This window comes from Nannobrachium achirus, assembly GCF_963921795.1.
Source record: "Nannobrachium achirus genome assembly, chromosome: 12".
Classification (NCBI taxonomy): domain Eukaryota; kingdom Metazoa; phylum Chordata; class Actinopteri; order Myctophiformes; family Myctophidae; genus Nannobrachium; species Nannobrachium achirus.
In genome coordinates, this window is record NC_137832.1 from 17,685,534 (window position 1) to 17,713,166 (window position 27,633).

At 44.4% G+C, this 27,633-nt stretch overlaps 1 protein-coding gene across 3 annotated transcripts in view; it reads right to left on the minus strand.

The window, feature by feature from the left end:
* Nucleotides 1-27,633, minus strand: part of cux2b (cut-like homeobox 2b) — a 223,514-nt gene that overhangs the window by 121,542 nt on the left and 74,339 nt on the right. For 2 of the 3 annotated variants that reach the window (XM_080739266.1, XM_080739265.1), the window contains exons 2-3: nucleotides 15,563-15,673; nucleotides 12,366-12,413 (exon numbers count right to left, since the gene is read on the minus strand). In XM_080739266.1, coding sequence (XP_080595392.1) covers nucleotides 12,366-12,413; nucleotides 15,563-15,673 — 159 coding nt within the window. Of the gene's footprint in view, nucleotides 1-12,365; nucleotides 12,414-15,562; nucleotides 15,674-16,174; nucleotides 16,250-27,633 lie in introns of those variants that run through there. The other variant, XM_080739267.1, reaches the window with a different exon arrangement.

Genomic DNA, 27,633 nt, shown 5'->3' on the forward strand with positions numbered 1-27,633 from the left:
GTCACCACAGCTTAGGTTTTGTTTAGTTTTTATTTACTTTTCGTCAGTGAAAAAAACACAGTCGACGAACATTTTTCGTCAGAGTTTTAGTCGACGAAATCAACACTGACATGAACACATAATATTCAGTTGCTGTATGTGTTCAGATGTCATTGTATGGACTTTGGCATTAGCATAGAGTAGTTGAACCAAATCAAAGAGTCCACAGTCAACAAAAACAACATCAGAACATGTGATCCAAAGTCCATCATGTTACAAATTCAAAATCTAAGCGTGTCCGGCTTTTGAACATATACTAAGTAATTCATCAAGCTCCGGGTTTGAACCAGGTGTTCTGAATTGATTTGTAGCAAGGGTCTTCAACAAGGGGTCCTCAGGGTTACTACAGGGAGTCCTACAAATCGTTGTGTAATAGATACTTTATGTTTCTTTTTTATATCAACCACTTGAACCCTATAGTGTCCATATTCTGAGAACTCTAGCCAAAAATAGCCGATCTACAAGCTCACAACGCCTCGCGCTGCGAGGCGTTGTGAGCTTGTAGATCGGCTATTTTCGGGCAAAGAGTTTCAGTGTAGACTAGAGGGAGGAAAAGGGCAGACTAAGTACAGAGTGAAAGGTCATGTTTATTAAGTATCGACGGTTCAAGTGGTTAAATATCTGAAAACACAAATTGACATGAATCCAAAATACACTGACGATTGTGCTGTCAAACAGTGAAACTGTATGGAATCTACAGCATGAAAAGGTTTTGGGGGTCCCTGCTTCATCTCTCTCTCAACTAAGGGGTCCTCGGCCTGAACACGTCGAAGACCTGATTTGTAGGATAGGGTGAAGACGCTCCGGCTCCGGAGGCTCATCATGACAAGGTACACGAATGGAGGAGAGAGTTGTCTAGTGTACATTCCGCCCCCACACACCTTTAGACCACCTCATTTTCGCTCTCTCTCCCTCTCTCTCTCTCTCGCTCTCTCTCTCTCCATCCCTCCTTCTCTCCAGTATGAAGAGGACACGAGTGATAAAGCAGGAGCAGAGAGACGCTGGTTTACATGGCCCTGGAGCCCATTATGTTCCCCACAATAGGCTGGAGGCCTGGACGTGCTGTGAATAGGTAATGGCCTTAGAGTTTCCATGGGCCTGGGCTGGCCCGCTGCTCAATGAGCCCGAGACGACTGGGCTAAGAGACAGGGCATTAGAGATATACCTCAGCACCCTCCACTATATGGAATACTCTGCCTAGCGCCAGGAGTGGAGGAGGGGGACGTAAGGGCTGAAAGACAGGTGACTGAAAGTAGGGGTGGGCGATATGGTGATAATTATCGTTGAGACGATACAATGTCTCCACGATATGCCTTTTCAGAGGTATCGTATATATATATCGTGATACAATTGAGGGAGCCTTGTAAAAGATCCTGTTTAAACTTTAATACAGAGATTCATTGCAGAATTCACTTTAAACCTGCATTTTGGTCTAAATCAGTTCTCAAAATGCCCTGCCCTTTTATCGGTCTGTAAAAAGTGCCCTCTCCAGACCATGAATGTGGTTTTTACTATGGTGAAAGAAATGCAAATGCCCTCTTTCCATGCCATACCTGAAGGCAACATTCAAGAGAATTGCCTTGTCCAAACTCTCCTGAACTTTGATGCAGCATCTAATGTTGAAAGAATTACCCTCTCTGTGTTGAAACTGACTTGAAATTTATTTTCGTTCGGTGTGGTATCACGCACCGAAAATAGCTGACCTCCAAGCTCACAACACGTCGCAGCGCAATGCGGTGAGAGCTTGGAGGTCTGCAATTTTCGGTATTTTCACCAAAATGCCCTTTTAGAAATGTCAGCCCCTGCCTCTCTAACATTCTCTGCATGCCCCTGCACTCACATACAGCGTGAAATGAACGAAAATATTCATGAGGTCATTGAAAAACAGGGCTTTGGTCTGTATGTATGATGCTTGCTTCGTTCACTGCACACACAGAAACATCTACAAAACCATAGCGCGTATTTAGTATCCTAACTAGCCTATCAGCGGGTACTTTGCGGCGAGATTGTCTCTGCCACCCGCTAATTCCGCACCTTCCCAAGTTAGCCATCCAGTCGGACAATCTGTGCTTAAGCCATTTAGGCCTAGAATTATTTAATGATATAACTATTGAAAAATAGCAGATATACAAGCTCACAGCGAGATTGTAGACCTGCTTTTTTTTTTTTTTTTAAGTAAAATTTTGCTTCTGAGGGGTCCCTGGAACTAAAATTTTGAGCTGGGGGTCCGTGGCCATATACATGTCATTTTGGGGGTCCTTCACATGAAAAAGACCGACATAGAAACATAATATTTTAGAAAAAACCTTAGAAGGATTCAGAAGACACTTATAGAATCGGGGTCAAAATATTCAAAGAATAGCATCAAAAACATTTTTCAAAAATAGCAGATACAAGCTCGCAGCGCGGCACTCGGTGCCGCGCTGTGAGCTTGTATATCTGCTATTTTTCAATAGCTAAAGCATAAAACGATACGCAAAAATAAGGCGCATACCCGGTCTAAACATGTTAATAACCAGAAGGTTTTAGCGACGGCGATGAAGATCTGTCTTCATTGAGCCGGAAAAGCGGCAGCAGCATCGCCGAGCAGTTTTCTTCCCTTAACGGCCACAGTCCCTCATCTATGAAAGTGCCATAGAGCCCCCCTCAGACAATTAGGCAGGGAAAAGGTTTATGACCGTTAGACTCACTCAGCTCAGCTCGGCTCAGCTCGCCGGCGTTCTCTCCCACCACCGCCAGTGTCGCCACGAGCGCTGGCTCGTGCAGAAAGGTAATTACGGAGCGGGGCGCTCGTAATGACACGGAGGAAGCTTGCGTCATAACACCCGCAGCCTTTTTATCACGACGCCATAATTAATTATCGTCCTTTTTACTCTTTGATTCATTCCACACTTATTCATAACATATTCATGCATCCAAGAGAAATTATCATTTCCTTTAGGAATTAATCAAGACGGCAGGGGAGGGTCGGACCCTCCACTTCTGCTCTCGATGGATGATCCAAAGCTGTGTTTAGTTTACCTGCCATGATGTGGCCATGCAGGCCCAGGGCACGATGACACTTTAGACCAGGTGAAAAACTACCACTGCCTCATTCTCCAAACAGTGTTGTTTTTGACAGCACATTTTGATTTAGTTTTAGTCATAGTCTTTTGAATAAAATGTCTTAGTTTTAGTCATAATTTAGTCACCTGAAAAGTATTAGTTTTATCATACATTGTAATGGCTGATTTTACACTTGGTTGCGTGCTGAAAATAGCCAATCTACAAGCTCACAACAGGTCGGTTTAGGTGAAAACTAAAATTGCATACTGTACGGTGTACTGTATGTTTGATTGACAGCACTTAATGTGATAGATAATCTAATCACAAAATAAGACTAAAGGTTACCATGGTGGGAGCAGCCTAAGGGCTAATTTATACTTTGTCGAATGGCCATGTCACTTGACTAAAAGTAAGCCATTTACCATGAGAGGGAGTGGGTTGTTGGCTGATTTACCACTGCCAATCAGAATCCAGTATCTGAACATGTGACCACAAAAAGTGGTAGAATAACTGATTTCTACAGAAGAATGTGTCAAAAGTTGTTCAGTACAAATTAGCCTTGCGGTGCACGTCATGTGCCGATAGCACTATGGGTTCTGGTCCTGCGCACTGCGTTGATTTTGATGTAACGGCCAAATTGTCTCTATTTTACCCACTGTATTGCCTAACAAAGCAGAAATGCCTCAGAATTAATCTAAAAGAAATGGCATGGTTTTGTTATAGACGTATATCTGCCTCAGCTGCTTACAAAGCAAGATGTAAAAATCAGAAGGGTATAATTATATCGGTTTCTTTCTTTTGTGCAGGCCTCCTTCAACCTCACCTGAACCTGAGAAATCAATACTATGCACCTGGGTGCTAAGCAGCAGCCATTTTAAAGGCAGCCTTTCTCATCACATTCCTGAAGTTGAAGAAGCGCGCTACACAGGGGTGTCGCACTAAATTCTGGGCCCTGGGTACGAGAATTCACTGCGGGCCCCCCCATGAAATGTTCTTCATTGTTACGCGTTATTTTGTGCTTTAACTATTGAAAAGAAATAGCAGATATACAAGCTCACAGCGCGGCACTCGGTGCCGCGCTGTGAGCTTGTATATCTGCTATTTTTGAAAAATCTTGAAAACCTTTCTTTGAATATTTCATTTTTTTTAAACTATGTTTCTATGTCAGTGGTGCTCAACCTTTTCATGTGAAGGGACCCCCATCTCAAAATATTTAGTTCCAGGGACCCCCCCCCCCCCCCCCACCAGAAGCAGAATTTGAGTTACAAAATGTTCGCTTAAAAAATACATAGGCCTACATTCAAAGATTTGCACACATTTTCACGACTTTCGCAGATCTTGTATATTTGCTATTTTTCAATAGCTAAAGTATAAAATAATTAAGGCCCCTCCACCTCCTTGGGCCCTAGTAACTCAGTCCTACTTTCCCCCCCGCCCCCTTGTGACGGCCCTGGTGCTACAGCGAAGTCGAAGCAAACTCACAGAAAACAAGCAGTAGCAGCAGCAGCAACAACAACAACAAGAACAACAACAACAGCATGGACAAAAACACTGACTTCCCCCCATATCATCACTTCTTCACAACCTCAGGGGAAGAAATGGCACAGTTAGAGAGCTCATAAACAGGTGTCCACCAGAGCCCCCAGTAGGCGGCACTTTAATCGCTGTTTGATGTTTTTGATGTCTAGTCAGCTTGATTGTACCTTGCCGCCCGATAATGAGGGCCAATAATGATTCCTGGAGCTCGAGGGGTTAATGGTATGTAACCGGCAGAGTCGCTAATTACACGTTACAAACTATTTATCAGAATCTCCATCTGCACAAAGCGCCACAACTCCTCATTGTTGCACGCTAAATTACTCCTACGGATTATCAGTGTAAAGCAAGTTTCAGTAATTAGGGACCCATGCTGCTGTTTTCTTTTTCGGAGAGAGCCACCGACGACAAGAGAAAAATGGAGCGACGGGTTAATTTATTTCGCCCCTGACGTCTGGAACACAGTGCGGGTTCGAAAACCGGGTAGGTACAAAACGAAGGAAGTAAGCCATTTACCGTGAGAGGGAGTGGGTTGTTGGCTGATTTACCACTGTTTCAGGGTTGTGGCACGAATGGTAAATTGCTTTTCTACCACTTCTACCATATAAATGAAAGAAAACACGGTTGTAACTTGCAATCAACTGCAACACAACAGTGGGCGGGGTCCATGAGCCAACTCAAGGTTGTTGACTGATTTACCACTGTTTTAAGCCAATCAGAATCCAGTATCTGAACATGTGACCACAAAAAGTGGTAGAAACAGTTTTTTCCATCGTAATCCAGGTACAGTAATAACAGATATTCTGAGAAATCCGTCACAGGTTTTTTTTCCCCCTTTATCTCTCTCTCACAGAAAGGTTAATTCTGTGGAGAGTTTACACTCTGAAGTGAGAGAGAGTCAGAGAGGTGTAAATTGCATTGTGGAGCCCACATGATAAGCCTGATTGACACTCTGTCGTACGACGGCATTAATTGCAGGCCAAAAATAGCTGATCTACAAACGCACGACGTGTTGCAGATGCTACACATCGGGAGCTTATAGATTTGCTATAGCTATATTCGGTCTGCGACGCGGAGCATAACAGTCGGTGGAAACCTTGTATGTCCAAAACCGTTCGTTTTGTATTTATCATTTTAAAAACGATCTAAAACTAGTGAAAATAGCCGATCTGCAAGCACACAACGCCTCGCACCGGTGCGAGGCGTTGTGTGCTTGTAGATCTGCTTTTTTCACTAGCTTTGTGCGAAAGTCTCGTATGATGAAGCAGAGCTTTACCTTACGGGAAGAAAAAACAAATTTGAAAATACGAGGTTTTTCTGCCCGACGACAGTGACGATATATTAAGCAACGGTCTCGGCGAGACATGGCAAAAAAGCGGGCAACGCCACAGTTATATCCAGATGGCAGTGGGAAGGTTGTGTGAAAGTTGTACGACCGACGACCGGGCACTACGGGCCCTCTTCTCCCGTCTCTCTAGCGATCGGTTATTTGAGAAATTACTGTCATACCCCCCCCCCCCCACACACACACACACACACGCCCGCCCGCAAGCCCCCAAAGGTGCACCTCAGACCACGGAGACGTGTACCGTCTCCCTCTCCTGCCGCAGTAAGATTTTATTAAAATTACCTTCATTATAAGACAGCGTTCATTATAAAACCAAAAAACGCCAGTCTCCCTGGGCCCGGCGGATTAATAAGGACAGCGGTGTATTTTAAGCTGTAAACTCAAGCTCCTCTCTGTCCTTAAGCCACTCGGACCGGGAACGCAAATCTGCTTTCGCCATTGTTTTGTGCTTTATCTATTGAAAAATAGCAGATCTACAAGCTCGCAGCGCGGCACCGAGTGCCGCGCCGCGAGCTTGTAGGTCTGCTATTTTTGAAAAAGTCGTGAACATTCGTGTCTTGGAATGTTTTTGACCCCGATTCGATAAATGTCCTCAAAAATCCCTCTTCTAAATCAGTGGTTCTCGAGCTTTTTCACGTCAAGGACCCCCAAAATCAAAATATGTTGTTCCAGGGAACCTGGAACAAAAAAAAAAAAAAAGGTTTTTTTTTTCTACAAGCTCGCAAGCTTGTAGATCTGCTATTTTTCAATAGTTAAAGGAGCTAAACTTTTTCTTGAAAAACGGACGCTAAAATAAAAATAACGTTTCGATAATATTTTATAAAAAAAGATTAGGCTTCATATATGTGTTTCTATAAAAAGATTACCACAAAAAGCGTAAAATAATGATAAAATAATCATTTTGGCCATTGTCAGGCTGACTTTGTTTACATCCCTTATCAACCCATATAAAAGAATAGAAGAGAAGAGAAACAAAGTAAGCCTGACAATGATTATTTTATCATTATTTTACGCTTTTTGTGGTAACTTTTAAATAGAAACACATAAGTGAAGCTTAATCTTTTTTTATAAAATATTTTCGACACTATTTTAATTTTAGCGTCCGTTTTTCAAGAAAAAGTTGACTATAGCTCCTTTACAGCATTGAATAACTCCCGGTCTCGACGGCTTAATCTCCTTCCTACTTCACAAGGCCAAATTACTGTAACACCTCTCCTCAGCTCTGACGGGACCTCATTAGCAAACTTCCAGGGAAAGAAAAGAGAAAAGAAGAGAACAAGGGAGAGGAAAAAAAGGAGAAGAAGAAGAAGAAGAAGAAGAAGGGAGGGAGGGAAGCGACCAATGACAGCCACCACCAGCTCTGGGATTAACCCTTTCTCCTCCCCTCCCTCCTCGTAGAGCGGGGAAAGAGAGAGAGAGAGAAAAAAAAGAAAAAAAAAACTAGGTCGTCAACGTGTTTCTAATCAGTCGCCTGGTTAGCGATAATTAGGAGGCGAGATTGGACGGGAAGGAGAAGAGAGAGGGAAAAGTGGGTGGGGAACGTCGCGGAATGAAGAAGAAAAAGAAGGAGAACCTGTCATGTAGCGAACACTTCAAAGGAAGCGACTTCTCTTTTAGAAGTGGCGTCGTGATGAGGAGGGGTCCAAATACCAAGAGGGACGCCTTCGGGGGGCCTCCAAACTAAGGGGGAGGAGGGAGGGGTGGGGCTGGAGGTGGCGGAGTGGCAGGGACCCAGTTCTTTCTCGACGCACACGCACACACACACACACAGGGGTGTCTCACCAAATTCTGGGCCCTGGGTACATTAGGATTCACTGCGGGCCCGCCCCATGAATGTTAACTATATTGAAAAATAGCAGATATACAAGCTCACAGTGCGGCACAGAGGGCCGCGCTGCGAGCTTGTATATCTGCTATTTTTGAAAAATCGTGAAAGTGTTTGCGAGAAACCTTATATGTTTCCATGTCAGTGGTGCTCAAACTTTTTCATGTCAAGGACCCCCAAAAATGATATGTATTTGGCCCACGGACCCACATCTCAAAATATTTAGTTCCAGGGACCCCCTCTAGTAGCAACATTTGAGTTACAAATGTTTGCTTAAAAAATACATATATTCAAAGATTTGCGCACATTTTCACGACTTTTCAAAAATAGCAGATCTACAAGCTCGCAGCGCGGCACTCGGTGCCGCGCTGTGAGCTTGTATATCTGCTATTTTTTAGATAGCTAAAGTATGAAATAATTCCAGGCCCCTCCACCTTGGGCCCTAGTAACTCAGTCCCACTCCCCCCGGCCCCCCCTTGTGACGCCCCTGCACGCACACACACACACACACACACACACACACACACACACGCATACACACACAAAAAAAACACAAACACTTTTCACCCGTTCTTCACCACCTGTACAGTGCCAGCTGCAGGGGAGCTTTAGTCTGTCCCAAAAACAAGCAGCCAAATAAGCAGTGGTGTAAAGTAACTAAGTACATTTACTTAAGTACTGTACAATTTTGAGGTATTTGTACTTTACTTGAGTATGTCCAATTCCCAATACTTTCACTTCTACTCCGCTACATCTTGGATTCAAATATTGAACTTTTACTCCAACACATCTATTTGAAAACTTTAGTTACTAGTTACTTTGCAGGCGTAAATTAGCCTATAATAATTATAAAACACACATTAACCCACTTTAGCCCTATTTTATACCTTGGCTATTTGAAAATAGACGATCTACAAGCTCACAACGTGTCGCGTTGTGAGCTTGTAGATCAGCTATTTTCAAAGATTCAGTAGTTTTACTTTTGGTACTTTAAGTACATTTTGATGCCAATACTTTCATACTTTTACCCAAGTACATTTTGAATTCTGGACATTTACTTGTAACGGAGTACATCTACAGTGCAGTATTGATACTTTTACTGTCACCTAAAGGGCTCGAGGGGCAGATTACACTGTGACATGAGCTTCCCTGAAAACGGTCTGAAACAGTCTGAAGCTCATGTCACAGTGTAACTTGCCACCTCGCCCCCCAACAACAGCTGAACAGTACAGTAAGTAGTCATACAGTCAGGCTATACAAACAATTAATTTCATTGTCATTGCGCATTCCCACAATGACATATTAACTTTATTTTAAGATGACTTCTTAAATGTGCGTACTTTTTCCACCTCTGCCAATAAGCACGTCCAACTCCACCTTCTTCTCCTTGCATGTTCTCCCCGCAACAGCAGGCTGAGAGTCCCTCAGCTTACACTGAGGCCGCACAGACTACCGCTGGGTAAAGTTCACCAGCCCTCCACAAGCTGTCTGACATTAACAATAAGGTCAAAGTGTATCAGGAAGCGCCGCGAGGATTATATTATTTCGGCGGTGGGTGCATGTACTGTAGCTCACAGTTTCGCGAAGAAAGAGATGAGGAAAAATGGATGAGGACGTTCTCGCATGAGATGACTGTGTACAGTAACAGTCAGGGGGCGTCAATTGGGTATGGCAGGGGTATGCAGCTGCCATACCCTGGGTCCAGGGGGTAAAATAAAAGTTACTTTTAAATATAAATCCATGAATGTCTCTTTGTCTATCTCTGCTAAAGTAAAATATCTACAAATGCAACATTTAACAAAATGGTCCCTTAACAAGGTATTATAATTATATTGACCACACTTGTATTCTCCCCATCTTGACAAAATTATATATTCCCAGGTTCCGCAGGTCAGCTGCACAGGTGCAATTCGTTATTGTTAATTGTGGCACCTTTACTAACATGCCAAGTGTAGCTGCACTTGAACGACCATAGAAACGGCCCAAGAAACCGTAGAAACGAAAAAGAAAAAAAAATGTGCTTCTTAAAATAAATGTATCATGCCTGTTGCTAAGGTACCGGTATGGCAACATGACTGGGGTCTTGCACGCGCGCAGTCATGTTGCCATACCTTAGCTTTTTCTGAACTGACGCCACTGGATGACTGTGTACAGTAACAGTCTGTGGAAGTTATAAGATGAGAGGGGGGGACCGTCGGTGCCCGGAGAGGCCCGCAGCGAAAACATCGTCGCTCATTATCAGCCATCTATTTTATCTACCACCAAACCATCTCTTAAGACTCCCAGTTGTCAGACATCAATAGTCCTTAAATTAATCCCGCCGGGTTCCTGTTTGCACAATAAAGACATGGAAGGGTGCTTTTGATATTTGCCGCGACGTTACAGTCGGGGAAGTAATTGAATTAGCGCGCGAATCAAAACCCGTCGCGATTGCAAGAGTGCCGGGTATTGAATGTGATAGCTGCTCCAGCCAGCGAACGAACGAACGAACGAACGGGCGACTGCTGCTGCTCAGACATAGTCAATTATGAACCATTAAAAACAAGTTGCCAATAATCACCTCGGAGAGAACCTGCAACAATCCATGCTGAGTGTTCTCATGTTTATAGTGATGATGGGGGGCTTTCAGCGCGTTCGCTGTTGAACGGCACGTTCGGTGGGGGTGGGGGGGGGAGGGGAGTGAGACTGGAAACATATTTGTGGTATCATTTCCATAAGATCCCTGCCTCGTGGACCATAACGCAGCTCCACAAATGTGATTTATGACCTTGGTTTAATGGCCAGAGCAGAGTCTCACTAGGTATCAGATGACTTTTTCAATATGGCCGACGTCAGAGGGAGAGGGGGGGGGGGGGGGGCACGGCGAGTGCTACCACCATCACAACAGGAAATGAGGGCTTGTCTCGTCGGGCCAAGAAAATATGAGAAGGCAGATATCTGATCATCTAATGGCAGATAGATGCTACTTCACTTTGACAGAAAAGGCATCAGTCAATAAACGGCAGATGAGGAGGAACATGAAAAGTACGCCATGGATTCCAGCCCCCTCCGCCCGCCAGGGGCGTCACACCAAATGCTGGGCCCTGGGTACAAGGATTCACTGCGGGGCCCCCTGTGCTTTAACTATTGAAAAATAGCAGATATACAAGCTCACAGCGCGGCACCGAGTGCCGCGCTGCGAGCTTGTAGATCTGCTATTTTTGAAAAATCTTGAAAATCTTTGAATGTTTCAAATCCTTCAGAGGTTTTTTGGAAAAACCTATGTTTCTATGTCAGTGGAGCTCAAACCTTTTCATGTGAAGGACCCCCAAAATGTTATGTATTTGGCCACGGACCCCCATCTCAAAATATTGAGTTCCAGGGACCCCCCCCCCCCCCCCCCCCAGAAACAAAATTTGAGTTACAAACGTTCGCTTAACAAATACATATATTCAAAGATGTGCACACATTTTCACAACTTTTCAAAAATAGGAGATCTACAAGCTCGCAGCGCGGCACTCGGTGCCGCGCTGTGAGCTTGTATATCTGCTATTTTTCAATAGCTAAAGTATAAAACAATTAAGGCCCCTCCACCACCTTGGGCCCTAGTAACTCAGTCCCACTTTCCTACCCCTTGTGACGCCCCTGCCGCCCGCCCCCCTCTCCTCCTCCTCCTCCTCCTCTCTATCTATCGAATCATTCATTCCCAGGAGCAGTGTGATGTGTGCTGTGCAGAGGGCATACCGAACGAACATGGAAAGAAGTGCTGTCTTGTACCGTGTGTTGTCAGGATAAGATGGCTGTGAAAATCCTGTGTGAAAAGAGTCAGCGCAAATACTAAAAGTATACTCTGTGTGACTTCAGTGTACTCCTTGTGCAGGCAACAGGGGCGTCATACCAAATTCTGGGCCCGCCTGGGTACAAGGATTCCCTGCGGGCCCCCCCATGAATGTTCTTCAAATGGGGACGGGGGTTTAACCCATTTAGACTGGAGACGCATTATTACGCCTTATTTTGTGCTATAACTATTGAAAAATAGCAGATATACAAGCTCACAGCGAGCTTGTAGATCTGCTATTTTTGAAAAATCGGGAACATTTGTGCAAGTCTTTGAATATTTCAAATCCTTCTAAGGTTTTTTTGAAAAAACTATGTTTCTATGTCAGTGGTGCTCAAACCTTTTTTTAAGGACCCCCAAAATTATAGGTATTTGGTCACGGACCCCCATCTCAAAATATTTAGTTCCAGGGACCGCCCAGAAGCAAAATTTGAGTTACAAAATGTTCGCTTAAAAAATATATATTCAAAGATTTGCACACATTTTCACAACTTTTCAAAAATAGCAGATATACGGTACAAGCTCACATGCCGCGCGGCACTTGGCGCTGTGACCTTGTATATCTGCTATTTTTCAATAGCTAAATTATGAAATAATGAATGCTCCTCCACCTTGGGCCCTAGTAACTCAGTCCCACTATTCCCCCCCTTGTGACGCCCCTGGCAGGCAATAAATCTTCCGCTATAAATTAGAAACCTCCACTCCAGTGTGATTGTTGAATGTACTGTATCTGTGGAACATGGAGGAAAACTCACCTGGGCTTGAAAACTCTTGAGGACAGGCGCCACCATCTCCCGGACTTCCTATATATATACACACAGAGGCAGAAAGAACAAGAGGCTCAGCATTTCTTAATTTGCGCGTTTCTCTCCACCTGGTTAGGGAGCGGCGTGGCCTCAATGAGGCACAAAGCAGATTCAGATGTAAGGACTGAAAAATGTACAGTAAAAACAAAACGTGATTGGATGCTCTTCATATCTTCTTTTACAGTGTGTGCGTGTGCGTGTGCGTGTGTGTGTGTGTGTGTGTGTGTGTGTGTGTGTGTGTGTGTGTGTGTGTGTGTGTGCAGTCAAGCGAGCAAGTGAGTGAGTGAGTGAGTGAGTGAGTGAGTGAGGGAGGGAGTGAGGGAGTGAGGGAGTGAGTGAGTGAGTGAGGGAGGGAGGGAGGAAGCGAGTGAGGAAGCGAGTGAGTGAGTGACTGAGTGGTAGCGGAGTATAAAAACAAATAGTGGTGGATAATAAGTACATTTACTCAGGCACTGTACAATTTTGAGGTATTTGTACTTTACTTGAGTATTTCCAATACTTTTACTTCTATTCCACCACTAGTGTCTGATCCAAATATTTTACTTTTACTCCACTACAATTATTTGAAACCTTTAGTTACTATTTACTTTGTAGATTTTTATTATTATTACAAAACTTGTATAAACCACTTCAGCCCTATATCCACAAGTTTCCGCGGGAGTTTACTGGAGACTATCAGGACCAAACTTCCGGGTTTAACAGCAGACATACAAGCTCACGTCACGTCGCAGATGCAAACCGTTGTGAGCTTGTAAATCGACGGCGGAACCTCGGTGCAGACGTTTGCGCAATGCACTATGGGGCGTAGGAAACTTGTGGATACATTTCGGCCATTTGAAAACAGCCGATCTACAAGCTCACAATGCGTTGCGGTGCGACGCATTGTGAGCTTGTAGATCTGCTATTATCACGCACAAAATTAGATTTGAAAATTCTGCATAATGACCACTTTCTACTTTTGGTACTTTAAATACATGTTGTTGACCAATACTTTTGTCATTTTAATCAAGTCAATTTAGAATTCCAGACTAAAGGCCCATTCCCACTGGGCCAGATAACAGATATCTGGAGATATTTCTCCAGATATTTTTCCATTCAAAGTGGATGGTAGATACAGATAAAAAAAATATATACCACAGATATTTGCCACAGATACTTTTATCTGTGGCAAAACATTTTTTTATCTGTATCTACCATCCACTTTGCATGGAGAAATATCTGGAGAAATATCTCCAGATATCTGTTATCTGGCCCAGTGGGAATGGGCCTTTACTTGTAACAGAGTATTTCTACATTACAGTATTGATACTTTTAGTTAAGTAAAGAAATTTAGTACTTTTTCCACCCCTGCTAAGTGAGGAGATGACTGACTGACTGACTGACTGACTGACTGACTGACTGACTGACTGACTGACTGACTGACTGACTGACTGACTCACTCACTCACTCACTGACTCACTCACTCACTGACTAGCTGAGCGAGTGGTGGAAAATTGGTGTACAGGGATGAGCTGTTAAAACCATGGCAGTTTGAACGAGCATGTTTAAAAAAGTGTTTCATTTTCCCTAAGTGTTACAGCTCAGGATGCTCAGGCTTCCACCAGCTTCTAGAGACTCAGGTAAGGAGATTGAGGCTCGAGCTGCCATGCAGTGACAGCCTGATCCAGTCTTATAATGCCTGTGTTATACCGACTAGATAGAATATTGTCACTGTCGCGCAGAAACCTCGTATCTCCAAGTTTCAAGTTTGTAAACTTTTTCGCAAAGCCCTGCTTCGTCACACAAGGCCGTCGCACAAAAGTAGTGAAAACAGCCGATATACAAGCACACAACGCCTCGTGGTGCGACGCATGATATTGGACACGATCATTGGGTGCTTCTTGAATTTGGCTTGGATTTAGAAGCGTCTATACAACATCTGAGTGTAAGAGAAGATTATTTTTGCATATGTACATAATATACTACATACTGTTGTATAGGCCTACCAGTGGTTCTCAAATGACCCCCAAATTGATTAATATTTTGCCGTGGTCCCCCATTTTAGTCCCCCATAAGAAAAGATTTGTCAAGATTTGTCAAAAATAGCAGACAGATATACATTCAAGCCCACAGCACGGCACATTGTGAGCTTGTAAATCTCTTATTGTTGAATAGCCTTAAAGGACAACTTTGTTTTTTTACAACAAGGGTTCATATTTTAGATTGTAATTAGAGAAAAGAAAAAGTGAGTGTTAAAATGTTTTCATTTGTTTCGTTCTATTGTTTTATCGCGTTTACCGTGCTAAAATGTGGGGCATGCGTATGCATGGGGGCATGCGTACAAGTGGCTAAATATGTCTTTTTAATGTTTTATACACAATGAGCCAGCAGTTACTTTATTGCTATTTACAGTAAAACTTCTAGCCCCCATAAGTCACATCCAACCGTGAAAGGTTGCATTGTATCTTGGGAATGGGCTTATTCTGTGTAAAATGACATATTTAGCCACTTGTACGCATGGCCCCAACCACTGAAATAAGAATCTCTAAAACAATAGAAAGAAGTAAATGAAATAATTTTAACACTCATCTTTTATATTCTTTAATTACAATCTAAAATATGAACCCTTGTTGTAAAAAACTAAAGTTGTCCTTTAAAAGGAAATGAACTCAAACATGTAGAATGTTCATCATTTTGCTGTGGTCCCCCTGGAACCCCCTCAAGGGCCCTTGGGGTTCGGTCTACGGACCCCACTTTAAGAACCAGTGCTGCTACATAGATGTGCTGTTTCAACTCTTCGGTATCCACTGCTCTTTTCCTGCAAATGTCCTGCAAATGCATTCTTTCCGCATGGTTTCTTTCCCTGTTTTGCCTTTGAAATTATTATGGCAAATGGAGAGTATTTTTGCGAAAACTCGCAAATGTCAAGAAACCACTCCATTCCCATTGAAAAGCAGAATCCACCTTCATAGTTAGATTTAAACGTTCGAAGTCAGAGAAGGTCATAAAAATAGCAAAAATAGCTATGTTCTGTACACTCAGTCACCTTCGTTGTCGCAGCCAGCGCGTGCGCGTACCTAGAGTGAATGGAATGACACATAAATACAGCAGTGGGGTGGAGGTGGGGGTGAGGGTGAGGGTGAGGAGGTCACGGCACGGCAACTCACCTCGGGGACATTTCTCTTGAACTCCCTGCTCAGCTCCACCAGGTGTTTGTGGGAGTGCTCGCTCTCTTCTTGTCGGCCCGCCAGCTCCGACGCCACAGAGTTTAGCTCCCTCTAAAAAACACAAAGAGAGAGAGAGAGAGAGAAGCAGAATAAGAGAGAGATGAAGAGAAACCTGAATGTGTGTGTGTGTGTGAGAGAGAGACATATATCGTTGTTGTCGGGTGAAAACCTTGCATGTCCAAGACCGTTCGTTTTGTATTCATCATTTAAAAAATTAACTAAACTAGTGAAAACAGCCGATCTACAAGCACACAACGCGTTGTGTGCTTGTAGATCGGCTGTTTTCACTACTTTTGTGCGACAGCCTTGTATGACGAAGCAGGGCTTTACTTGGTGAAAAAAACGTACACACGCGAAACTTGGAGATACGAGGTTTCTGCCCGACAGCGACGATATATACAGACAGAGACAGCGAGGAAGGTGAAGTTGCAGGGAGGCCAGCCGCCGCCGCCGTTTGTATACAGCCGAAGCTTAAGAGCGCACATAAATAAAAATACAACGGCTGAATATTAACAATGTAATCCTTCAAGATCTCACAGTGGTAATACTTACTGCAAAGCCCTGCTTGCCCATAAATAATTAAGCCAAAATAAATCCAATGCCTACAGTAGCAGAAGGCCTTTTAGATAATCAGTATCTGAAATAATCAATACACTTGCAACGGCCATGGAGCGCCGGGGAGGGGAGGGAGGGAGGGGGCGGAGGGAGAGAGGGAGAGAGAGAGAGAGAGAGAGAGAGAGAGAGAGAGAAAGGGGGGGAAAGGGAAGGCAGTGTAGTCACGTGGACAGACCCAATAACCTGACAAACAAATAGAGCCTCCACCTCGAATGAGAGGCCAAAGCAGGCTCCAAACACGTGCTCACACTCACACACACACACAAACAGGCACGCACGCACGTCACACGCACACACGTGCACGTCTCCCCCACTGCCGTAATTACCATGGGTCAAATCTATTTTCGGTCTTGCCCTCTTTTCCCATTTCTCTCTCCACATCCACGGATCGTTGTATCGACGGCCGATGGATTTCCAATAGCTGACGGCATGGCGTCCGTGGCTCTCACCAAATTGCCCTTTCGCTCCGACAAAAGCCCCCTCATCGCTATTCGGGTTAATCCCTCACTCTTGCATATGGCTTGTTTACACGTCGGCGCTATAAGAATAAGGTGCTCCACCCTGGCAACATGTCTCGGTCTGATCTACTATTCAAAGCTGTCCGCCTCACACAGCCCTTCATCAGAACCCTCGCATTCAGTCTGGACTCGGCCCGCACCACATGCCGTCCACAAATCCAATAGTATTGATCAGTCATCTAATTCCCGGCTCTTTCAGCAAACAGAGAGAGAGAGAGAGAGAGAGAGAGAGAGAGAGAGAGGGAAAAAAAAGGAAAAACTGATTCCCCTCCCCTCCTCTGCTGAACAGCGTTGGAACAGATAACTGTACTTTCACCTCTCGCATCTCATTTTGCCAGTGATTCTTGGTAATCGGGATGAGGACACAATATGAAAAGTGGAGTAGGGGATTCAATTACCACAGTGAATTTATATATGACGCCGGGAAATTAAATTGACTGTATTCTAATTAATCTCCAGTCTTACTTAAAGGCAATTTAATAAATTATCACATGGGTGGGTGATTTTTTTCCTTTTATAAATTAAAGAGTGGAAGAAAGAAAACCGAGGGATAAAAATCCACCAGCGGTGGACTCACAAAGGCATCATTAGACTCATGGTTACAGCACCAAGACGGTGATTAGAAAGTTGCACGTTCAAGTGCATGCAGGCCAAAAAAAAAAACGTAAAAAAACGGAGCAATGGCAGGCACTAGGACAGTGTTTCTCAAACTTTCACATTTCAAGGTCTCCCCTTAACTCTGACAGTGTACAAATGGAACCCGTCAGGGTTCATTTGGTTCCATTTGTACTCTGTCAGAGTTACAGACTTGTATGGGTCAAATTAGACCCCCATAAAGGAACCTAGCGAGTCCCTGAAATCCACTTTGAGAACCTCTGCAATAGGATATGGATATGTCCACCACCACCAAATAACCAGCTGCATTGTAGGATGAAATCACTGTCTGAAACATACAATGGAGTGCCATTATAAACCTCACAGTAAAATGAATGCATTTTTTAAAGGGACTACACCATGAATATTCATTTTTCCAATTTGTATGTATTTTTTTTTTGTGTCCCACCAGCACGTTCTATCCTCACAAAGTCCTATTTCTGACCATTGTTTCTTTCTCAGTTTATGGGGCAGATCTATTTAAGCAGGTCTCAGAACGGGCTGTCTTGATTTTAGGTCCGATTGTGACATCACAATCGCACTCCATATTTTACAGTGTATCACTGAGGTAAGATAGAGTACAACTATATTATACCTCACACCATGGTATACGACACCATTGTGTAATATATTAACATCCTCTGCATCATACCACATCTTTTGTACACTGCACTATTGCAACTCTAGCCCTTAGATGAAACGTGACACCTTTGCAAAAGTGCCCTTAAAGGGGGCCTGTCACCTAAAGGGTTACTTTAACCCATTCAGGCCGGGAACACATTTTAGTGTATGGGAGGGGCTTACAGTACATGTACAGTATGTAGCAACATATTTGTTTTTGTAGGCTAATTTCTGATTTAGGCCTAACTATAGGTTAGGCCCAAGAATCATCTTAAAAAACAAGTTCATATTTTTATGATGTCATTGTGGGGATGCGCAATTATAAGCCAATCAAAGGAATTGTCTGTATAGCCTGACTGTATGACTACTTACGGTACTGGTCAGCTGTTGTTGGGGGGACGAGGGGCAGATTACACTGTGACATCAGCTTCAGACTGTTTCAGACCGTTTTCAGAGAAGCTCATGTCACAGTGTAATCTGCCCCTCAAGCCCTTTAGGTGACAGTACCCCTTTAAGTAAATATACTTACAGTAGTTACTTTACACCACTGACGGGCAGAGGAAGAAGAGGGCGGTCGGGGGTTATCAGTGTTGGTTGGTTGCAGTGTTCAGACTCTGTATTACTTTTAGTCAATGAGCTGTTAGTCTGCTCTGCCCGCGTTACTGAGTCCAGGAGGAAAATTAAGTCACAAAGCCCAAGCTTTTCTGCATCTTAGGTCAGGGGTCTTCAACAGGGGGTCCGGGACCCCTAGGGGGTCCTCACAGTTACTACAGGGGGGGCCGCCAAATCTTTGTGTGATAGGATCATGTTTTTTACATTATCCATTTGAACCCTAGCATCCCTATTCTGAGTGGAACATTAGCCAAAAATAGCAGATCTACAAGCTCACAACGCCTCGCGCTGCGAGGCGTTGTGAGCTTGTAGATCGTCTATTTTTGGCAAAGAGGTTTGTAGAGGGAAAAGAAGAGCAGACTAAAGTATTTGACATTCAAGTGGTTAAATGTCTGACAATACACATTACTCCAACATGATGACAGTGCTGTCAAACAATATGCTGTCCAAGAAATCTATGAACATTTTTGAAGCGGTGAAAACCGCTTCCAAGGTATAGCTTTGTCTGTCAAGTGCATGTCCCGTGCATGTCCAGTCCAGAATGAGGATTGGTCAAGCTTCACATGACAATTTGGCTCTCCAGACAAAATCATTCATTCATTCAGAACACATAGAATCTAATAATATAGAACTAAAGCACATAGAAAGTATAGATCTAGAACACAGATTTCATAGCTCTAGAACACATAGAATAAAAATTCACCTCTTCACTTCGAAACCGAGGTTTGATTTTTAATCTGCAACAGAATTCTATACAATATGTAGTGCTACATCTCTCTCTCAGCTAAGGGGTCCCTGGCCTGAAAACGGTGAGGACCCCTGTCTTAGGTTATTGTCAGTGGGGCCAGGAGGACTGGATGTTCCTTCCTGTAGCTGTGTGCGTTGCCCTTCTACTCCCAACCCCCCCAACCTCCGCCCAGCCTATCCTACGCGCCCAGCCCTCAGTGACAGCTCCGCCCTCCCCAGGGGAAACTCATCAATTATGGCCGGATGTTTGACTGGCAGTGGCTTAATGACAGGAGCTCCGTATTGACCAGGCTGCCACACGCTGCAAATTCTGTCCCGATCGCCCTTTTTAAAAAACCTGTCAAACGATTTCCAAGAAATTCCCTCCCCGCGTTGCGTGTGTGGGGGGGAATCGAACTCTGCTCGCAATCGGCATCTTCGGATGATGCCGGAGTTATAGGAGCTCTTTATTTCTTACACGTTCCTGCGATGCAGGTACTATAGAAGCTCGACTATAATGGACGGAGATAAGGCAATCTTATCAGGGATCTCAAAGGTGCCTCGGCCCCCAGGTTGAAATGGATCAGATTTGATTAGTGAGCGAGTGGGGTGGAGAGGGCGAATCTCTCTCAAAATCCTTTGTTTCAAAGAGATAGCATGCAGCATTGTTGGAAGCGTTATTCCTGTCATCCTTTTCTCCGCAACACTAAGCCAAAGTAGCAAACAGCCCTGTTCCACTCCACTTGCTTCCAGAGAGACAAGATACCAGGTTTCTTTTGATGGGGCTGTTGCTCCGACTCCCCCTCTTCGCACATAATGGCCTGGAAACGATGGGGGTGCTTCAGAAATAACCGTACCATTATGGCAGCGCTGTTTGACTTGCATACAGTATGAGTATCTCGCCTTTCTATTCCCAGGGTTGAGCGGCAATAAAAATCAAATCTCGCCCCCCCCGCCCCCCGCTGAGGCCATTGATGTGCCAGGCAGACTTAACATCACCGCACTGTTATATCTTAAGTACTCATAAAATCCACTCCAAGTCACTTCTTGCTGAATTCTCTCTCTGCCCAGATTAGCTGCTGGTCCGGGGCCATTTGAATCTAGCAGAGGTTGGTCCCACTCCTCTAATCCCCCAGAAAGGCTCCTCTCAGATGGACTCTAATGACTAGCTGGAACTTCAGGCACTTCTGCTCTATTACCCTGCATGACCACGCTCTTCTTCAGTGAGAAAGTACTTTGTGCCCTGGAATGGCACCGTGTACTTATGATAAGCCAGATGTTTTAGCCACCACTAGGGATAGGACGATATGAACATTTCATATCGCGATTATTGTGACGAAAGAAATCGCAATTTATGATATTATCGCGATAATCAATCATCCATTATCCTGGGGCGGAACATGATTTGAGAAAATGACTGTATCAAGTACGTATATAGGGTTCAAATGGTTAATGTAAAAAACATGATCCTATCACACAAAGATTTGGCGGCCCCCCTGTAGTAACTGTGAAGACCCCCTATAGTCAGGGAAAATTAGCAGAATACCTGTCAAATCTGGGAATAAATTCCTTACCAAACAATTTCTTCACCAATGTGTTCGTAAAGGTGTCTAGTAACATACCTAACAAAGATTGGAATTCAACATCCCTAGGAAAATCGTTGTCAGCTAGGGTAATTCTGGGTCTCATATACTATAAGGGAAAAAATCACTGCCAAAAAATATACTTTAAGTGGGATGTGAGTGGTCTAACTAGGTGTTTTTAATTATTCTGAATCCATTCAAGCATTTGTTCTGCACGAAAAACATTCCTTGGGCTAAAAATGGACCCCCATACCACTGTGAAAAGTGATGACTCATCACTAAACCATAATTTTTGAGTGGTGGTCACACCACTCCTGTAATTCGCTTTCACGATGTTACTGGCCGTGTATGTCTGTCGCCGTGTATGTCTGTCGCCAGCCATACCTCTCCTGACCACACACACAGACCACAAACACACACACACACGTTAAAGGAGGGGCGCTATTGAGCAGGCAGACTCAACACCCTCTCTCTCTCTCTCTCTCTCTCTCTCTCTCTCTCTCTCTCTCTCTCTCTCTCTCTCTCTCTCTCTCTCTCTCTCTCTCTCTCTCTCTCTCTCTCTCTCTCACACACACACACACACACACACTGTAGACACACGCGTAGCAAGGAGGGCGCGCGCGCGCAGACACACACACAGTCACACACACACACACACACACACACACACACAAATGTCCGCGACTGGGTGGCTGCAACAGCACGAACAACGTTTTTTCACTCTCTCTGATGATGCACGCAGCGTGCAACTCCTGTGTGTGTGTGTGTGTGTGTGTGTGTGTGTGTGTGTGTGTGTGTGTGTGTGTGTGTGTGTGTGTGTGTGTGTGTGTGTGTGTGTGTGGCTGCTCGCGCTAATGTTGCAGCCGGAGACAACTCTGATTGGAAGTGGCGTGCCGCTGAATGGAGCTCCCTGCAGCAGGGACCCTGCTTGTGTTCCCACTACTTTACCTCGCATTGGATTTTTATTATTTTTCGGCGCTGTTGTGTGCACTCTGCACTGCAGCTCCGTCCGTCCGTCCGTCCGTTCAACACACATCACCCAAGTAAATCCTGGTTTATACTTCTTCATCACGGCGTGTTCCGTGACAAAATGTGGCTGATCTACAAGCTCACAACGCCTCGCATCCGCGACGCGTTGTGAGCTTGTAGATCTGCTATTTTCCAGGCGCAGAAACTTGCAGCGCAGCGCACGTTATTATTTGTATTATTTAATAATCTAACATAGCCTACTATTTAAATACTTTCACAAGCCACATTGTGGCTTAATATTCACATTAAGGGTAACAAGCAGGCACGCTGCATGCCATGCACTGCACATTAGAACAAGTTTGCTTGTGAGTGTAAATCAGTGGCTTCCTCAAAGAAAAAGAAAGGAGGGGAAAAAGCGTTGGAAACATAAGGTTCGGGCCTCGGCGCGGGTCGGACGCATTTTAATGATTAATGCTCGGACGTCGATTCGGGTCGGACAAAAAACTGTCGGACACGGCCCACACGGGTTCAGAACGGACAGAAAAAATTGGCCCGATCCCAGCTCTAATCTACAAGCTCACAATGCGTCCACCCCGTCCATCATTAGCCGAGTTTCTTAAAGCAGGTCAAAATAATAATAAACAAATAATAGTTGGAAATAGTTGGATTTAAGATCACAATGCGTCCGTCCGGCCGTCCGTCTGTCTCCCGCCACTGTTGAGCATGAGCAACCTTGCAATCCATGTATTTGACTCTTTTTATTTGACTCTTTTTATTTGACCACCACTCAGTTCACAACAAGGTGTGATTTTATTGTCTGTTTTTAGCCCAATGGATGTTTTTCGTGCAAAACAAATGCTTGCAATGGATTCAGATTGAAAAAAAACACCTAGTTAGACCCCTCACATCCCACTTAAAGCATATTTTTGGGAGCCATTTTTCCCCTTATAGTGTATAGTAAGTGAATGAGACCCAGAATTACCCTAGCTATCAAAGATTTTCCTAGGGATGTTGAATTTCAATCTTTGTTAGATATGTTACTAGACACCTTTACGAACACATTGGTGAAGAAATTGTTTGGTAAGGAATTTATTCCCAGGTTTGTATTAATATTCCCTGACTACTAGGGGTCCCGGACCCCCTGTTGAAGACCCCTGACCTAAGATGCAGAAAAGCTTGGGCTTTGTGACTTAATTTTCCTCCTGGACTCGGTAACGCGGGCAGAGCAGACTAACAGCTCATTGACTAAAAGTAATACAGAGTCTGAACACTGCAACCAACCAACCCTGATGACCCCCGCCGCCCTCTTCTTCCTCTGCCCGTCAGTGGTGTAAAGTAACTAAGTATATTTACTTAAGTACTTAAGTACAGTTTTGAGTTATTTGTACTTCACTTGAGTATTTCCACTACATCTCAGAGGCAAAAATTGTACTTTTTACTCCACGACAATAATTTGAAAACTTTAGTTACCAGTTACTTTTAAATTATAATATCATAAAACATACACAAAACCACTTTAGCCCTATTTTATACCGTGGCTATTTTCAAACATTTCGTACTTTTACTTTTTGTACATTTTGAATTCCAGACTTTTACTTGTAACAGAGTATTTCTATATTGCAGTATTGATACTTGAAGTTTGCATGTTCTCCCCGTGTCTCCTAGGGTTGATACCCTCACAAAAACATGAACAAACTCCCCCCAGAATGACAACAACTAGAATCTTCAGAGAAACGCTGTAGTTGGCCAGATGGCCAAGAATTGGCAGCATGTCAGCCTGAGGTGTCTTACTAGTTCAAGTAAAAAAATAGAGTACTTTTTCCACCACAGCCGTTTCATCAACACAAAAGGTTCAATGCCACACAATGGACAGCTCCGCCTACTTGACTCTGTTTTTGTAAAGATGTCCCTTGGTTGGGAGCGTCTCTGTGGCCGTCACAGGGCCTGACAGGCAGGAGGCAGCCACCTGTCACAGCATCGAGCAGCTCAGGTATTTATGCATGTGTGTGTGTGTGTGTGTGTGTGTGTGTGTGTGTGTGTGTGTGTGTGTGTGTGTGTGTGTGTGTGTGTGTGTGTGTGTGTGTGTGTGTGTGTGTTGCAAAATCGACTGCATGCGGGGAGTGGTCCCCTTGGACGCTATACACTGATACGGGGGCAAACAAGGCAAGAGAATTCACCCTTTGTCAGCCTTCTTCTGGTTGGTCCCTGACTGACCAACCAGCAGGCTCAGTCTGCCTTGTCCCGCCCTGGTTCCGCCTTTTTTATGTTGAATTTAGCTAAAACATCATTCTTGGAGAAATAAAAACATTTAAAAACATGCTGAGTCACTATACTGCCACTGAGCAGCTCCATTTTACTGAAACCAAGTTTAAAATGAGAATTGAATACACAAAATAACAATGAGAAGCAACTGAATTTCCATGGTAGTGGATGGAGAGAAAGGACTTTTGTCCCACCAAGACACATCAATGGGTGTGAAGAGGGACGGGACAATGGGCGGGACTTGACAAAGGGTGAATTGGAGGGCAACAGACGCAACAGACATGATGAACCTAGAGCAGGGTCTTCGACGTTTTCAGGCCAAGGACCCCTTAGCCGAGAGGGAGATAAAGCAGGGACCCCCACTACAAAATTGCAGATTTTCATTTGCTTGTTTGACAGCACTGTCAAATTCGACCTTTCACTCTGTACTTGGTCTGCTCTTTTTTTTTTTTTACCTATACACCAAACCTACTTGCCAAAAATAGCCGATCTACATGCTCTCAACGCCTCGCACTGCGAGGCATTGAGAGCTTGTAGATCTGCTATTTTGGGCCAAAGATCCCCTCAGAATAGGGATGCGGGGGTTCCAAATCATTTAAAATAATTATCCTATCACACAAAGATTTGGAGGCCCCCCCCCCCTGTAGTAAGTCCGAGAACCCCCTAGGGGTCCCGGACCCCCTGTTGAAGACCCCTGACCTAGAGCATGAGGGTAAATTGGCGGAGTATACCGTATAAGTCTAACACAGTATTTAGCTTTAATGACGGCACGTCAATGTTGGCCAAAGGCAGCAAATGCTACATGAATAGCCCCAATTAACAAATCCAGCGAAAATAATTGCTCTCCCACAACACACACACTCATGTGTTGTGACATTCCGCTGCTGCAGCCTGTGTGAGTTAAGTTAAACGTGAACCTCACCAATGCATTGTGCCGGGGCTTAGATTTGACATTGATTCATTAAAAGCTAGCTCCTCTTGATTACATCTGTAGTGGTAAGGTGTTTTCTGGCCTTTCACAAAGACAACCCATGGTGGGAAATGTTGACAACCGGGGGGGGGAAAACGCACCGCCAAGGTGCCTGCAATGAGGAGGTATAGACGGAGTCAAAATCAGTATAGTGTGCAGCGGGCTTTGGACAGCACAAATTAACCCTCATAGACCGTGAACGCACCCGAGTCGCGTTGAGATTTTAACCACTTTAAAACCATTATTTTATGCTTTGGCTTTTGAAAAATAGCAGATCTACAAGCTCACAGCGAGGCACCGAGTGCCGCGCTGCGAGCTCGTAGATCAGCTATTTTAGAAAAATCGTGAGAATGTGTGCAAGTCTTTGAATATCTTTGACCCGATCTTCCAAATCCTTCCTCCAAATCAGTGGTTCTCAAACTTTTTCATGTCAAGCACCCCCAGAATTACATGTATTTGGCCGCGGACCCCCTTCTCAAAATATGTTGTTCCAGGGACCCCCCCAGGAGCGGAGATTTGAGTTACAGAAGTGTGCTTTGAAAAATAAATATTGAAAAAATGTGCACACATTTTCACGATTTTTCAAAAATAGCAGATCTACAAGCTCGCAGCGCGGCACTCGGTGCCGCGCTGCGAGCTTGTAGATCTGTTATTTTTCAATGGTTAAAGCGTTCAATAATTCGAGGCCTAGGAGGCTTAAAGAGGGAAAAATAAGGCAGAGAGAGGAGGAGAGAGTGGAAAATGCAGATGGGGGTATTATTTTTCTTTTTGTATCCCATCTAATTGCAATCATAGGCAGATGTCTGAAAGTGTGACAGCATCAGCAGAATTGCTGCTGAGAGCACAGAATCTTTGTCTAAAAATAATCAGACATTCTGTGGTGCTGCTGTTTGTTATAATGGTAATCGATGCTGGAGGCTTTGAATTCCATCAATTTATAGATCCACTCTGTTCTGCCTGGTGACTGTACCGCGCCTCACAGCCCCCACCGCATACGCACACACACACACACACACACACACACACACACACACACACACACAAACACTCACACGCACGCACACGTACACACGCACACACAGACATACTAGGGATGGGACGATATGAAAATTTCATATCACGATTTTTGTGACAAAAGAAATCGCGAGATTTACGATATTATCGCGATAATCAAAATCCATTATCCTGGGGCGGAACATTTGCCAAAAATAGCAGATCTACAAGCTCACAGCGCGTCACGTTGTGACGCGTTGTGAGCTTGTAGATCGGCTATTTTTTGGCTAAGACATTTGATAGAGTGAAAAAAAAAGACTGTATCAAGTACGTATATTATAAGTACCTTTTACCAATTATGGAGGGTTTAAGTGGTACCGGATATGCAGCTCGGCAAATAAAAGGTGAATTGATCCCAGTGCATGACGGAGGACGATATCACGATAAATTAAAATCTCCACGATGCGATTATCGTGAGTGTTTTTTATCACGATAAACGATAATATCGCGTATCGTCCCATCTCTAACACACAAACACAAACACACACACACACACACATACACAGAGTCACAAACACACGCACACACTGTGTCTCGCATGCACAAAAGAGTGGGCACGGCGCACATGCACCCGAGACCCACGAGCACGGGAGACCGTGCACACACTCACACACACGCACGCGCTGCGGCGGTACAGAGGCAGAGAAAAGGAGCTAGTAGTAGTAGCAGCATCATGTGATTAAGATAAGTGTGGATTCCTTTCATGCATTCCTTATCACCCTCTCATTGTCCTGCTAGGCAAAACATTGTCCATATAGAGGTCTGAAATTAGCCCCCCCCCCCCCAGACGCCACGTTTGGGAGAGAAGAAGGGGGAGAGATTGATCAATAAATCAAATCGCCACAATCAATGGCCCCCACAATCGCCGCAGTCTAGTCTGGGCTGGGGCCTCCACGTTATTGCTGGCACCCCCACCCACACCCCACCCCACCCTCCAGCTGGGGGGGGTTTGGACAACAACATATAATGTGCGTGTGTGTGTGCGTGAGTGTGTGTGTGTGTGTGTGTGATGCTTGGGACAGTCTGTCCATATATAAAAAGCTTCCAAAGACAATCCCTTATCAGGCTCTCTGCGGGCTGTGCGCAGGACAATCAGCCAGTGTGTGTGTGTGTGTGTGTGTGTGTGTGTGGGTGTGTGTGTGTGTGTGTGTGTGTGTGTGTGTGTTCTTTTTTTTAATCATCATCGTGGCAGACCCAGGTGAGAGCCTTCTCGGTAAATAATTCGCGCCGCTCCATAGAACATTTATCAACGTAAATTCTCGCTCGTTTTTTTTAACAGGCGTACCGTGCGTGTTTCAGTGCAACACATACCGACATGACTTTCAAACGTTCTCTACGCAGCCTGTGTGCGGTTAGCGGCGTGCCCACTGTATTGTCCTAAATATGTCCGCCGCTCGTCTGGTAGTGCGAGTAGCCTAGGTTAGAGCA